Consider the following 16,562-nt stretch of genomic DNA (forward strand, 5'->3'; position numbering starts at 1 on the left):
TTAATTTAAACTTAGTTTCTTTACAAGCCAATCCATGAGCACACATAAACAGTGTAATATTTATTTAATATCTAAACGGCCAACTTACATGCGAGAATGGCACAAAGTTGCACCAGGAGAGGTCCTGACTGGACATTCAGAAAAGTTTTACTGTGAGGGTTATCAAACACTGTAACGGGCTTCTTAGAGAGATAGTTAATGCCCCATGCCTCTCAGTGTTCAAGTAGCTTTTGGAAAATGCTCTCATTAATATGCTTTAACTTTTGGTTAGCCTTGAGAGTTCTGATCTTTGAAGGTTCCTTCCAACTGAACTATTCTAAGTTTCCTGCTTGTTAATGACACCCCCATCTTACCTCTTAATGAGCACTGACCTCACCTGGGAGATAACTCAGTAAGAGCTGCTCAGAAAATGGAGGAGGTTGGAATACTTATTAGTCATATTTTTCTCTTAGGCATGTATTTACCAGAATGTTAGATGAGACATTCACCCCTCTCGTTGTGTCTTGGATACAGCCTCTCCTGATGATGCATGGGATAGGCACCTCCCTGTTGTTTTTCCACCAGTCTTCATTGGGAATTAGGACAGAAAGAGTATTTTCAGTCATGTCCAAGCATTCATTTCTTACTCTTTCCAGTGAGTAATCCCATGTTTGCCTATGCAACTCATAAATTTCTTATTCTCTTCAGTGTCCCTCATGCTTGTAAATTCCCCAAAGCAATGTTGAAAAATAATATAACTCATCACTTTTAATTTTGTTGTTGTTTGGAAAAACTGAGTAAGAGCAGAAGCACTGAAACTGTGTGTCAGCAAAACTGGGAAAACAGAACACTTAAAACCATGATTTTGAAATGTGGGTTTAAACAGCAACAGTAAGTGGTCCACAGATACAAATCACCTTTCTAGCCTTCCAAAATGTTTTAGTAGAACAAATAAAAAAATCTTGGACTGACCATAGTTCAAATTCCCAATGATAAGCTTTGGAAGCAGATAGAAAGCAAATGTCCTACACAGTCCAGATGATCATATGAAGAGAAGTTGGCAGTAAGTGGTAAATTTTCATAGGGGAAGAAGGTCACCTGAAGAATTTCAAAGATCTGTGATGGGTTCTGCATTGTTCAATGTATTCATAAGTAGAAGGGGGGTGAACAATGAGATGATAAACTGCTGCTTATCATATTCATCTATTTTGACAAAGTCTGACTAGGAAGAGATGGACCTGTCATCAGTCCACGAATGGCTATTAAAGTGTAGACCTAATGCATGTAAATACAAAGTAATGCACATGGAGAAAACACTCCAAACTTCCCAAATAAAATGGTGGGCCTAGAACTGATGATTACTACTCACGGACAAAATCTTAAGCTACACTTGATGATTCCATGAAAACAACAGTTCAAGAAAAGAAAATATGATGCTGAGGATGATTAGGAAAGAAACAGAAAATGGAACAGAGACCATCAGAGTGCTGCTTTATAAATCCCATTAGCTCACGCACCAGATCTGTCCTGCAAATACTGTGGAAATGTATAATTCTCTCACCTCAAAATACAGTAGAGTGGGAAGGGGGAAATTCAGATGAAAGCTCAGTAACACTGACCTTTCAGTGAGAAGAGTACTTCAAAAACAGGCTGGCATTGAGACAAAGGAAAGGGATTAAGCATTCATTATTTCTTCCAACAGAAGAAATCATAGAATCCTATAGGTTGGAAAAGACCTTCAGATCATCAAGTCCAACCATCAACAGGACCTTCCAAGCCCCATCGTATCCCTAAGTGCCACACCCACACATCTTTTAAATACCTTCAGGAATAGCAACTTCATTTCTCTAGGCAGCCTATTCCAATACCTAACCACACTCTCCATGAAGAAATTATTGGAGAATAATGTTCAACCTAAACCTTCCCTGGCACAATTTGAGGCTGTTTGCTCATGTTCTATCCTTCATCACCTGAGGAAAGAGACCAACACCCTCTTCACTTTAATCTCCTTTCAGGTAGTTGTAGATAAGGTCTCATCTCAGCCTCCTCCAGGATAAACAACCATGATTCCTTCAGTCACTCCTCATAACTCTTGTTTTCTAGTCCCTTCACCAGCTTCCATGCTCTTCTTGGGAAACACTCTCAAGCAACTCAATGTACTTCTTGTAGTGAGGGACCCAAAGCTGAACACAGTTTTGGAGGTGCAGCCTCACCAGAGCTGAGCACAGGGGGACAATCACCTCCCTGGCCCCGCTGACTACACTGATACAAACCAGGATGCCATCGTCCTTCTTGACCACCTGGGCACACTGCTGGCTCATGTTCAGGTGAGCACCAATCAGCACCCCCAGATCCTTTTCCTCTGCACAGCTTTCCAGCCACTCTGCCCCAAGCCTATATTGCTGGATGGGGTTGTTGTGGCCAAATTGCAGGACCCAGCACGTTGAACCTCATCCCATTGGCCTCTCCCCATTGATCAAACCTGTCCAGGTCCCTCTGCAGGGCATTCATGCTGCTTATTCTATCAGCAGGAAAGACAGATTGCCAAGAATGGCTTTAGCAGGATTCACATACTACATATCCTCCAAGGCTGTTTTTCTAGGGAGGCTTGGTGTCCTTTGTAGCACCAATTTGGTTTGTTGATACTCAAAGAGTATAGGGTCTAATGGACATGCCAGCAGAAATATTCTCTTTTTAGCTACCTTTAAAGTAAATTACTTTCTTCATTGTGTATTCCTGAGCCTCTGACTTTTGCAAGTAGCCTGTTTCTGTGGAAAATATTAAGAAAACATCCTATTCTGAAAATATATTAAGATTCTGTTCAGACAAATAAACATCAATATCTACATATAGATATTTAAACTCCCATTATTGTCAACAGAAGACTAGTCAGCAGTCAACATAGGCTGGAAAATGATTCAATTGCCCATATAGCAGCAGCTTGCTTCAGTTGCCCAAGCAGTTTTTTCTGCTGTTGGCCTAGATGTCATAGGCTGAAACATCTGCTGGGAACAAACAGGTATGACACAGTGACACAGGCCCAATGGGAGATCTATGTTCTTTTCAGAGGAGCAGATGTAAACTAGAAAAGATTCCATTAGACAAATTCAAATAGACCTAGATACTTACAGTTAGCAAATGAATCAAGTCTTTGGGGTGGCCTGATTCTTGCTCCAGAGTCAATTAACTGCAGTGGGTAAGTTAGGGAACCCTCAGACACCTAAGATGGCTGTGAATTCCTAAGCATAGACACATAAATGTAGGTGTTTTAATCTTAAATTGAATTCTGCACTTGGTCATAAAATTACTATGAAGGAAGACCTAAGATAATTTTATTGAAATAAACTTATACTTTCCCCCTGCTTTGTGTAATTTGAGGAAATCGTTGTTGGCACCTACTGCAGTTTGTGGCCTAGCCAAGAGTCTGACAAGATCTATGTCTGCATTCAGTTTTTCTGAAACACTTCAAGTAAACCTCCAGTATCTATTCATCTTTTCATCTTTTTTTTTTTTTTTTTTTAATGTTAAGTATATACAGACCTTCATGTTTTAACTGAAATCTTATACTAGCATCACATGTCTTGACTGTCTCCTATATGAGAATTGATACTCAGCAGACAAGTGACTGAGCCTACTCACAGCCCAGATATGACACTACAACTCTTTGTCCTTCCATGTCAAGGTGTAATTATTTGCTGTCTTGATTGTTTAGTCTACAAAAAGTTTCCTAAAAGACTTTCAAAGATCTTACATGGAACAATCCTGCATTTTTCAGATGAGAATGACGTGATGCTTTGTTGACTGTTAGCACACTGTTTGCAAATGGCAGATCTGCAAATAGAGGGTTTTTTTTTCTATTTTGCAAATAGAGTGCAAATAGTGTTTCTGTAAACTCTCTTTCCAAACCTGATGTCAGAACAAGAGGAAGAATAAAAAAATAAAAAAAAATAAAAATATTATTTATAAGCTTTTTAGCTTCCTTCAGGATGGAGCTGAAAGTACAGAAGTAATTTACCTGTCTTACTTTTTTACATAATTAAATGATGATGAAGGCTTCCTGATCAGGTCTTGTCTGATCTGCATCATTTCACTATGATAGCCCAGAGGCTCCTGCACTGACAAAAATCATACATATCACCCATTTCTTTTCCTTAAATGCCTCTTTTAGGAGGGATGTTATCACAAATCAACTTCAAAATGCAAAATGTCATTAAGTTTTCATTACCCTTACCTCTTTGGTAAATCATATACACAAATCACACATCTCTTTGGAGTGTAATTATTATTTTTTTTTCTTTCCTTTTTTTTTTCTTTTTTTTTTTTCAATTGTATTAAGACAGATGCTCTTGAAAACCAATAATGATTTTCACTGGCATTCTGAGTGCACAGCATCTGATTCCATGAAAATTATCACAGATCTCTGAAGAAAAGGTAAGTATTTCTTATCCTGCTGTCTAGAAACTTGGAACTGATTTTAAAAATCTAGCACCTTCCCCTTTCCCTTTGGATGGATCCTTGACATTTGCACTACAACCCAAAAGTTAAAAATAAAAATAAAAAAGGAAAAAACTCTCCAATTTATATAATGTGTTGGAATCATGTAAACAAAAGCATTACTGAGTGACACCGTTGCCTACAATTTCATCTCAATGACTACCTTCAAAAGCTACTCACGTGGAACAATTGTGATTACAATTTTAAAAGTCCTACTAAGCTCTGACCACTTAAAATTATACTCACTTATTGAAAAGGTATGCTATTCATAACATACATGCAAGAAAGCCAAAAGTAATAATTGCTTGTAGCAAATATTCTTACAGGTGGCTTATTTTGAAATGTAATTTTCTCCTTAAAAATTTCTATGCCATTCTTAATGCAGATCAAGTCCACTTGCTTTTGTGACACATATTTTTGGTCAATTTTTACCTGGTCACAAAACAAGTGAGATTCTCTTGTTCAGCCTTTGAAACCCAACTGCAGTGAATTCAATCATGCTCATAGAACTAGCAAAAATATCTGAGAGTGTCCACTTGCTACAAAGAAAAACAATGGACAACTTTTAGTATTGGTCTGACTAGGTGTACCTATGCCTGTAGACTGACGAGTTTTGATCATGTTGAGGCAAGGCACAAATATTTTTTTTTGCCTCAACACTTAAAGGCCCCCTGTCAGAATTACAAACACCATGAACTAGAAATGGCTGTAAACATAGAAATCCCTTCTGGATTTAAAATATCTTCCAAATAAATGTTTATTTAATATCTAATAATAAGCTATTTATATATTTAATATCTAATAATAAGGTACAATCAGGGGACAGTAATAGTTTCATACCCAGAATTTTGCATTCCTCAGCCAGTTAAATAGCCTAATACAAATATGTTTCAGCAACTCCTGTGAGTACACCAGCACTCTGTACTCAGGGATGAAAGAAACATTCCAAGACAATGCTGAAGGCATGAAGTGGTTTTGCAAATGACTCCGGAGGTGGGTCTCAAGAGACAGCAGCCCTGCTGCTACAAAGAGGGGTACATCCTCTGTATATGCAGGAGAGCAATCATATACACTTGGGTGGAACCACATGCTTGCACAAGGCTCCACAAGCACTTCTGAAGCTGGCAGAAGCCACTGTGCAGAAATCTAAACCATGGATCCCAGCCTGCAGCAGGGAAGGGGAAGTGCCAGAAAGTGGGGGAAGCAGGAGAGAGTGAGAAAATGTACAGCCAGAAGTAGCACTGGCAAGGTCAGCAACCAGTAATGTTATGAGCAGTTTTCAACAGCAAGACTGAGATTAGGAGTAGATGTTTTTGATATGTGGGGGGAAAACATTCGGCTGCGGTGTTGTTCTGGCTCCATGCTGTTTTAGTCCATAGAACAAATTATATGTGAAATAGACCAAAGTCAACTCTGCTTCCAAAATGGGACAGTTTTCAGAACCAACACTTGTAAAAAGCAATATAAATATGTTTATACATATTTACAAGAAAAACAAGAAAAAAATTAGTAATGTTTTTACTTCACAAATAACCTGTGTCTTAAGAAAGAAAGAAAGCAGACAAGAATGTGTAATTTACCAATGCCAGTAAAAGGGGGCTTAACCCATCAGCAACACAGTTTGCAGGATTTTGTAAGGCCATATTTTAAAGGGGAAGCTGTTCAATTGAAATTAATTCATTGTTTCTAATTGTTTAGCTATCATCACCACCACTAAAAAGAGTGTACTTAATGGAAGCTCTAAATGGAAGACAAACTGTGACAATCAAACTGGCAATGAAATAAATGCTTCATGATTCCATGCTTAAAAAAGAAACTACTCCTGAATGTAGGCTGTCGATTATTGTACTCTGTGGCTGATGGACTACCTCCACAAAGTGCAGGTCTACAGAGTAGTAAAGTAAAAATTGTTGGCAAACTACAGAGTAATTCAATGAGTACTTCAGACAGATGCAATACTTTTTCTCAAGCACATCCTATAGCTAAAGGTAAGCCCTTTATACGGAGTAGGCAAGCTATTTATGTACAGATGCTATCTTCAAACGACTCATTATTAAATAAGTTGTATCACTGTTCTTTGTCCCAGAGATACGTATTGCCTAATTACCTTCTGATCCATCTCCTCCCCATTCACTGCCATTCAGAAAGAGTTATTGCGTCTTTATAAAAAGTTGTATTACCAAAGACCTTAATTTATTTATGTGTCCCCCAGTCAGCTGGCAAAAAAGAATACCAACAACCAGACAAAAAGTAAGGCCACCATTGTGTTTTGAAGAACGCTGGTCATCCACAGGCCTATTTTGAGAATTATTTTTCTTTGTCAAGCTGGAAAAAAAAAGTAACTTCTTTTTAATTAATTCTGTTGCATTGTAGGTTGCTTTATGCCAGAATGATCATTCAGATTTGGGATACTAGACAATTTGATATATTAGTGGGGTTAGACGAGTATAATGCTTTCATTGTTCATACATTCTGCTCTGAGTCACTGCAAGATTATAAATACCCACCGTAAGGGGAGCTCCACCCTGGCTAGGTTCATCTAATGCTTTTTGCTGTTGCAGGCCCTTCTACTGCTAACATGAAATCAAGCCATTAAGATTTGACTCCACATTCTAATGATTGCTTTTTTTTTTTTCTTTTTTTTTTTTTTTTAAATATCCTTTTTCTTTTCTTTTTTACATTTAAAATGATTCACACAACTAGTTTTACACAGTTTCCTGTAATCTCAAGGCAAAAGGTGCTCTGTAAATGTACTTTGTTTCAAATGTAAGAAACATTAACCGCCCACTTCCTGTATTGTTCCCTAAAAGGTTTACAAGTACTGCAGGACTAATCGGATTCTGCCAAAAAGGCTGAACTTCTTGCCAAATAGGGACTCAGTTAATGCTAAATGACTGTAGTCTTCACATTAAATAATACTTGGAAGCTAAAACACACCGAGGCTTTATGAATCCCTTTTGAAAATATCTGACAAAGTCGCAAGTCAATTTATTACAGGAGGCCCTGCAAGAAAATTCCCAGGGCCAAGCTCCGCTCGGCATCCAGGGCTGCGTGTGTGCAGGGGAAGGAGAGGGCTGATGCCAGGAGCCTTCTGAGCCCAAGCAGCGCAGAAGCGGGTCAGTGGAACAAATCTTGTCTTCACAGCAAGCCTTGAGACAACACGGCATGGGGTGTTCAGTTAGGTCTTTGCGTTTATTGTAAGGACAAAAATGGATGGACAGGCAATCGTTTCAGTGAAATCCATGTGATTGAGGTTGATCATCCACTGAGTTTTATTACCAGCACAATGCTGCTCAAAATAGTTGAGCCCGGGGCACTTCGACTGCCACTCTGGTCGTGCCTGCTTTAAAAAATAGGACTGCGGGCCGTAAGGTCGCATGTCCTCAGGCTCTTGCGGGAACTCGAACCGAGTGAATCTTCGGCAAGCCGAGAAGACTTGGGGTCCCGTGGGGGTCTCGGCTTGCTGACCCACCGTCACCACGCCTCGGCACCGAGCAGCCTCCCCATCCCTCTGCCAGCCGAACGGGCTGAGGGCACGGCAAACTCCTTCCAGGGACCGCGAAGCCCGCAGTGCCCTCAGGCTAACCAGGATGCCTACCTCTACCCGCACAACGCCGGGCGGGGAGCCCCGGGGCTGGGGCTGGAACCGGGAATGGGGGGCGGCGGGGCCGAGCCCCCTCCCCCGACCGCAGACAAAGAGCCGAAGCTCCACCGCCCCCCAAAGTGCCTCCCACCCCAGGTATTCCCTCCTCCTCCTTCTTCCTCCTCCCTCCTCCTCCTCCCCGCTCCCTGCCCGCCCGGCTACTCACAGGATGGTGGTTTGGGGCGACACGGCGGGGACGCTCTCCAGCATCAGATGCATGCAGCGCACGGTGGTGCGGAAGCAGAGGCAGCGGCTGGGGCACCAGACACTTCCCCGCTGCGGCGGGGGCTGCGCGGCGGCCGGCGGGGGGGTGGTGAGCCCCCCGCCGCGGAGCAGCAGCAGGAGCAGGAGGCAGAGCCCGGGGGGGCCTTCGCGCCGGGCCATGCTGCACGGCTGCGGGGCAGGAGGAGGAGGAGGAGGAGGAGGAGGAGGAGGAAGAAGAGAGGGGCTCCGGCAGGTCCGCGTCGCGCCCGGCCGCGGCTGCCGCTCTGCTCGGCGGCAGAGGGGCGCTCCCGTCCCCCCGCGCAGGATGGAGGAGGGGACGGCGGTGGGACCGCCCCGGCCGGCGGCGGGATGGGACGGGACAGGCTGGGCTGGGCTGAGCCGTGCCGGGCCGTGCCGGGCTGGGCTGGGCCGTGCAGGGCGACCGCTCCGCCGTGGGGAGTTCCCCCCAGCCTCCCGCCGCTGCACCCATGGGTGCTGCGGGAGCCGTGCACCGGGCCTGGGCTGTCCCCAGGGAGGGGAGGGAGGAGAAGGAAAAAAAAGGAAAAGGGAAGGGGAAGAAAGGGAAAACGAGGGGAGATGGAAAGGGAAGGGGAAAGAGAAGAGAGGAGGAAAAAAAAGACAAGGGGAAGGATAGTAAAAAGAAAGTCGGTGGTGATGCCCAGATACCCCGCATGAACTCTGCTCATGGCCAAGCCTCATATGTCCCCTTTGCTCCCGGTCCCACGGGGCACAGACAATAACAGTGACCTCACATTACCCTTATGGGAAGAAGCAAGTTCCACACAACTAAGTCACGCTGCTATCCTGCTCTGGCATCATGGACACAACTCCTGGACTGCCTCATCTTAGCGCGCTTAGTGCTGGCCTGGGCAAATCTGACGGATTTCACCAAAATTACACACCACTGATGTGTTTGGGTATGCTGGACAGGAGGTGTAAGCCCATCAGAACATATTTGTACTTATGGGAATACTGTTTGCATCCTCAGCTCCCACAATCTCAACACTTCCTCAAACCAAATCCTGCAGAAGAATACAAAATTAGATTCCCTTTGAGTTTCTTTCATTGCCCTAAAATCATTGTCATTCTTCTGTGGAGTCAGTTCCAAAGTAAGCAGACTCCAACACTCTCCACTCTGACTATCCTGGGTGAAGACATGGATAAGTCATTTCTGTAACTACTGTGGTCACAGCTAACCTATTGAACGTAACAAAAACACATTCTTTTATGAATTACAAGTGTCAGCACCTCCAGTTCCACCCCAGAAATAACTCAGGATACTTCTGCAGGGTTGCCTCTACTCCTTTTTCTTCAGGAAACCACATAGAGGCCATTCTTATTTAAAAACACCGCTGTGATTCTTCTTGCTCTGAATCTCACTGTGAGAAATTGATTTTAGCATGTTAGTCAGGTAATGAATCTACTTCCCCTCCCACCCCTTCCACCCCCCTCCCCCCCCACACACACACATGATAGAATACCTCATGTGAGAAATCAGAGCCTGGAAGTGTGCTACAAGTGCTGGAGGTCACCGATGGGCTCAGTCTCAGAATCCACATATGTTGAGATAAGTCATTTTCTGCAGCTTGCTTTCTGCATAAATGCATTTGACTAAGTTTTTCCTGAGACATCACATCTCTCTTCTCTGAAGTGTGATATGACTCTCCATCTCTTAAACAGGAGTTAGCTGATGGAAGCATGGATGTTTTTTTCTCATTCTAAAGAGCCCTGTGCCCTTTAAAACAGCCTTCAACCCTCCTCGAGCAGGAGGCTAGCTAACTGGCCACCTGCAGGATCTGCCTGGAGGAAGACAGGGGATGCTCACTGGTGTGCAATCAGCAGTACTGTTTCTCGGAGAAGAGGCTCCCAGAAGACTCTTGTCACTCAGATACACTTCTGAATTAGGCACATTTCTAAATGCTGATGCAGAGCTGGGCTTAATCTCTTATTTCAACACACTGATGTGCTCAGAAACTCATATGTCAGCTGTGTCTTACAGTGGAGGATATCATACTGAAGTAGAAGCGAGGCTTGTGAGCGTGTACTGAAGCAGCAGGTTAAAAGGTGCATCACCTCAGTGTCAACTCAGCAAGCAGCTGCTATGTATATTGCTACCTCCGCATTTGTAATCAGTGCTGGGCTATGTGCATAACCTGAAAATTAAATTTGTTTCCTGGTCCAGGAAAAGCTCAGACACTTTTGACCTACAACATGCAAGTATTGGCACAGTTGCCGGAAATGCCACTCACATTAGGACATCTTGGCTGTCATCAATCTGTTGTCCTGCAGTGCCCATACTAAATGCAGCAGAACATCTGAGGTTAAATAATTAAACGCAATAATATAGAGATATCACTAAATCGGAATATTTGTAACATTTACAAAAATATGATAGTGGTTTACTTTGTGGTGCTGTGGTACTTTATGATGATTCTTGTCCAAAAATAAAGTACACAGTCAAAGCTGATTATGATTTCTGCAGAATGGTTCTGAAAAGTTTTTACTATTTGGGAACTTGCTAGACTATTGCCTTATGCATTGGAAATATCTATGTTATACATATGCAATTCCAAGTGTAAGATTAAAAGGATATGGATATTTTCCTCCTAATTAGGTGATTGAGCCTTAACATGTTACATAGCATCCTTGCCATTTACTTTATGTTGCATGTAACCTCCAGGCTCTTGGCTAATCTATTATGAATTCCTCACAAGTCATTTCCTTTAGACTTTTTTCATGCCCTGTGGAATCTGGTAATGTATGGGGTGGCATGCAATTAGCTCAGCACTAGACACTGGGTAGCATATTAATGCATCTAATTAAAATATAATGCAGATTAATCTGACATTCATTGAGATGCTGAGGCAGCAGTAAGTTCTTTCCCTGTCAGTGCACTGATGAAAGACCCAAACATAAAGACTACATTTTCCAAGGCTAAGAACTCTATCTTGTTTTCAGTCTATAAAACACTAGCTTGGCAGGGAAAAGAAGAGAGAAATATGGGTAGATTGAGAAGTCATCTTGGACATAAGTAAGAAGATCCAAAAAAGCTTTCAAGAGATTTTCTCAAGTAGCAAAGGGGGAGTTTAAAAAGATGTTTAAAGAGTGGGTTAAAAAGGAAATCCATTTTATTCAAAGCTGTATAATAACGCTATCTACAGTATTATGCGTCAATTAATCTATTTTTTTTTTAATTATCATAGTTTCTTAACTGTTCTTCATAAACTTTCTTTAACATGAGATGTTTCATCCCCAAATTATGATTTATTTTTTGAAATAAAAAAAGTTAGAGTCTTGTGGAAAAACGTATTTTATTATGCAACTGAAGACTATACCAGTTGCACAAGGGAGAAGACAAATTTCTGGTGTTTCCTAAGTTTTTATGTTGTTTGCTTTTACAACCTCGTAATCTTGTCTATTTGTTGTTGTTGTTGTTTTGTTTTGCTATAAAGTAACTAGAGTAAGAAGTTTGTTTTAATCAATCTTGAGACGCAAAGTGTTCAGGGCTACTATAGCTGAAATCAATGAGAAACAGTTCAGTGACTTCAGCAAGAAGATAATCAGGCCCAAAGGCTTCTTCTATATGACAGTTTATCATATTCATAAAACCGTAGCATGGAAAGATTGGAGAGAACCTTATCCTTCTGTGAAATTAATTTAAATCTCTTTTTTTGATCCTTGCATGGTTTTGGTGGTACAAACATAGACACCACTATGTAGTCTCCCTTCCCTCCCAGTAAAAAAATAAATAAATAAAATAATTTTAAAAAAATCTGGTTTATTGACATCTTATTTTCCTTCCATTTGAATGCATTAGGGGGAAAAAAAAAAGTATAGAATATAGAATAGTAAAAATATTTGTAAAATGTGTAGGGTCATTTCTGTTGACCCTACATATAAATATCCATGAAAAAAATGACCTCTGTTTCTGATTTCTCTAGTTGAGCAGTTCACCTATCAAATATATATATATATATATATATATCTATATATATCTATATATATGCTGGAAATGAAAGACCTTTCTTTCTGAGTGCTGGGAGAAATATTTACCTTACAAATAGATACAGTGTAAACCTCCATTTCTTTTTAAGTTTCCTATGTCGAATACATTTTAAGCTTCCTTTGTCAAATACTGCCACTTGCTGGTTTTATTCCATACCAGTAATTTAGTTTTATAGCTTTTGCTTAGCTGACGTAGTGAAAAAAAATCTTTTTAAAAGATCAAATAATTAATATCTTTACCTTTGTTTTTGATAAAAATTCAGATATAAGAAATACAGGCACAGATCCTCTTTGTTTTAGTTTATACAGTTAATATTCTATCTCTGGATATGAAATGAGGCATTCAAGACTTATTGAAATGTCTTCAGATATGTGACAATGGAAACGTTCCATTGACTGTGACAGACACAGAATTGTGACCCCATTTATTGTTTAGGTTCATTTTAGTCATCAGTGACTATAACAGTTAAGAAGAACAGACTGTAAAAATAGCTGATAAAAAAAAGCACCATAAAAACACGTGTAGTGTTTCTCTTATAATATGCTAGCAGAGGACTCTGAAGCTTAAACACATCTGATATTTAATCTTCCAAAAACAGAAGCAAAACTCATGGTTTTTGAAAGAATGTAATCATGCTTTTTATTTCTATTACATATGCAAGTGAATGTTGTGGTGAAGCTGGATGGCTTGTGAACAAGTATGCTAAACTCAGGGTACCAGCCAAGTCAGTTATTTAAATTCATGAATACTTGTTCGTAAGTTTTTCTCAAATATCCAGGAAAGCTTATTTTATGCACAGATTCATACTTTATGAAATAGTGCATGCTTTTCCAATATCAGATTAGTCAGAGGCAATATAACTTCTCTAACCATGAACTTTCAAGAGTTTATGATATCTGCTGGCCCAGCAAAGGCTGAGGATGTTGCCTCCACAGAAGCTGGATTCACATACCCTTCTTCCTCTCAGCTGGGACAGCGATTATGTTGATATCTTTTAAAGGTAACATTTTTATTTCCTGTGTATAAAGTTAATCTCCAGGGAAGATTGCATCTTGCCCAATTACATTTTAAAAAGGGTTCTGTCCCAGTTCAAACAAGAATGTACTGTTCTCTCTGGCATGTGCTAGGACATCTGTAGTTGCCTCATGTTTTGGAGATCATCAGAACATACATTGTTAGTTTCTTTATAACAAGAAATTCCTTGGACAGATTCTATATAAATTGGCAAAAAAAGTACAGGTTCTCTTCCAAAGTATGTTCATCCAGCCTACCCGGTGCTAATATATGTGCCCAAGGAAGGATTCTTATTGTATCTTAAATCAACCAGTGGTAACTTATGTTTGCCAGATATTTTGGGGTTTTGGACATTCTTTCTTAGTGTGTCCTCACTTTCAAAGACAGCATTTTTTAGGAGTAGCTATGGTAGGAAACAGACCTCACTAACCCACTATCTACTATTTAGCGAAACACCCATCACCCATCGTCTTTATTTTTGTATAACTGTGCAATATGAATCTATGAATCTACTAGATTTATTTATTTATTTATTTATTTATTTATTTATTTATTTATTTATTTATTTTGATATCACAGAGAATGCACTGGGAGTAAAAATATCAGTTGGAGAGTCAGGTAGTCAGGTTTGAAAAGTAGATAGTGCAATAGGATAACACACTTTCTATCCTTCTGGTTTTTTAAATGATGGACTAGAAAAATAATATTAAATAAAAATGAAAAATAATACTAGGAATAGCTTTAGGAAGCTGCTTAAAACTTCAGAAACCATAGGTCCTTGCTCAATAGCTAGCCAACATATTAATGGAAGAATTTTCCTAAAGGAAAATAAGAAAAATCCCCTGAAGAAACTTTCCCAAAGAAAAATGCACTCACACCAATGAGCTCCTGGTTTACCACACAGTAGTTTTCCTTAATATCAGCATAAAGGGAAATTGGGTGTTAGTAGTTTAATCCATTGCTTACACTGAGGAAATACCTTACCTGGAAGAGATTTCAGGCTATTATTTGTACTACAGCTGTGCCTGGAGGCTTTAGCAGAAATCAGAACCACCGGGCCACATGATTCACAGACATAAATGAAAAACAGTGCCTTCGCTGAAGACAGACAGTGGAGCAGGACTGTGCTCATTTCTTAGATGCTTACTGACTGTCACAGCTCAGAGCACACACCCCCTCCAGTGCATATGGCTGCTGGTATGCAAGGCCAGCCTGTGAGAAGCAGAGTTAGTCCCTAAAGAGAGAAATCTGCTGTGGGGAAAGTCAGAGCACTCTGTAAGGGTCCACAGCATTTGATGCATGTGAGGCTGCACCTGGAAGGACACATCCCTTCCTGGGCTCTCCAGATCAAGAGGGATGTTGAGAAAACAGCAGAGGACTACTCAGATGTCCAAAGGCCTTTAGTGCATGACCTATGAGCAGATGCTGAGGAATCTGGGCTTGTTTCATCTGTTGACGTGGGGGCAAGGTTAGTCATAAGCAACTTCACCAATATGACACAATTTGAGACAGGAATGGCCTTCTCTAGTCATCATGGTCTCAGCTTCCAGAGAAATGCAACAGTTCTTCTGGAGATTTTAATCAAAGTAAAACAGTTTGGTTAGAGTAATAGTTAAAGAAAAGTTTCTGAGAAAATGAGAAGTATTGTAATATTTCAGTGTGAGATTCAGATGATTTTTATTGTTGTTGTTGTTGTTTTACATAGATTTTTGTAGTTAAATATAATAAACCAGAAAGATAGAATTCTTTAAACTTTCAGATTATATACCAAACTGCACTGAGATAGGAGGGTGTGCTCAGAAAGCTTGCCTGAGATGTGGGCTATCAGCAGACCTCCCTCAACTCATCCATGTTTTTCTAGATGATCAAAGTCAACAGGATGGTTCAACTAGGGTGGGCTAGTTCAGTCCTGCTCTCTCCCTCGGGGTAGTTTTGATGTCGTCTAATTGCTCCCTGGATTACCTAATTCCTGTTTGATCTTTCTCCTTTAGTCACCTTTGAAGTTCTGTTGTTGTTTGTTACAGGATCTCTGTTTAGGATTAAGTCATTTTAGAGAGTAAGACATTCCTGCAAAGTGAAATACAGACAAATAAGTGCTAAAAAGAGAACAAAACCAAAATGTGTTATTTGCTCCAGGTGGCCAACTGAATTACCATGTTTGTGTTACAGTAGGAGTGAAATCAGGGGTCTTGACTTGTAACTGAGGTTTTTGTTTCGTGCCTAAATTTCAGGTCCACTCAGTTAGGCTATCTTCCTATTGGCCCTTGAATTCTTGAATGGCCCATCAAAGAGCACAACAGTCATTCCAGATGCCAGGTTTAGATAAGACTAAGCAGAACAGACAGCCTACTCAAGAAGTAAATGGAGAAAAAAACACTAAGCAAAATAGTAGCAATGTTAGTCTCTTTTGCATGCAAATCAACACAATGGAAAATTTTCTTCAGTTACATAGACAGCAATTATTTTCTCAATAATCCACTTCCCTCCACTAATAATTTTGTCCTATATTCATCCACAAAATAGACATTAAACTGTTTGTTGTTGTTGTTGGTTGGTTGGTTGGTTGGTTTTTTTTTTTTTTTTTTTTTTTTTTAATTTGTTTGTTTGTTTTCTTTGCATAGTCTGTGGAAAGCAAAACTATTCCCATCTAGTTCAGATTGGAAGTGATGATACCTTTAAAGTGAGGTTGGGTATGGGAGTTAAGTATCTATACCTAGCATCTAACTTGAAACTTCAGTTACCTAATTTCAGTTAGGTAAAGTCTAATCCAGAATTTTGTGGAGAAGGAAACACAGAAAAAAAGCGTCTGTTCTTTGACAGGAATCCATTAGCAAACCAACTACAGACTGGCATTTAAGTACAAAAAATAGACCTTAAAATAAAAGATAAATCTCAGTATCATTCATAGAATCAGCACGAAAAACATTCTTTCAGTATTTTAATTTGTAACTTTTTCAGAGGCACCAGGATTAAAAGGACGCAATCATTAATTCTTCATTTCAGATTTTCTTTTTCATCCTTCTTAATGTTTCTCCTGCCCTTTTTCTCCCAGGCACAGAGTTTTTAGGTCTTAGATTTAATAAACAGAGTATTAGAAGGTGCTCAAGTGACTCCTAATTCAGTTTCTTAGTTTTAAGTCACAGTGCTCATTTTTTCTCGATTGTTACAAATTTCTGTTATTAATATATATATAGTGGGGAA

The 16,562-nt window shown here is 40.1% G+C and overlaps 1 protein-coding gene across 3 annotated transcripts in view; it reads right to left on the reverse strand.

The window, feature by feature from the left end:
• PXDN (peroxidasin) overlaps positions 1-8,500 on the reverse strand; it is an 83,056-nt gene extending 74,556 nt beyond the window's left edge. For 2 of the 3 annotated variants that reach the window (XM_032184058.1, XM_032184057.1), the window contains exon 1: positions 8,283-8,388. In XM_032184058.1, the coding sequence (XP_032039949.1) occupies positions 8,283-8,335 (53 nt within the window). In that variant the 5' untranslated portion in view covers positions 8,336-8,388. Of the gene's footprint in view, positions 1-8,282 lie in introns of all 3 variants that reach the window. The other variant, XM_032184056.1, reaches the window with a different exon arrangement.
• Positions 8,501-16,562: the final 8,062 nt, after the last annotated feature.

The sequence above is a fragment of the Aythya fuligula genome, chromosome 3, assembly GCF_009819795.1.
Source record: "Aythya fuligula isolate bAytFul2 chromosome 3, bAytFul2.pri, whole genome shotgun sequence".
In the NCBI taxonomy this organism is placed as follows: domain Eukaryota; kingdom Metazoa; phylum Chordata; class Aves; order Anseriformes; family Anatidae; genus Aythya; species Aythya fuligula.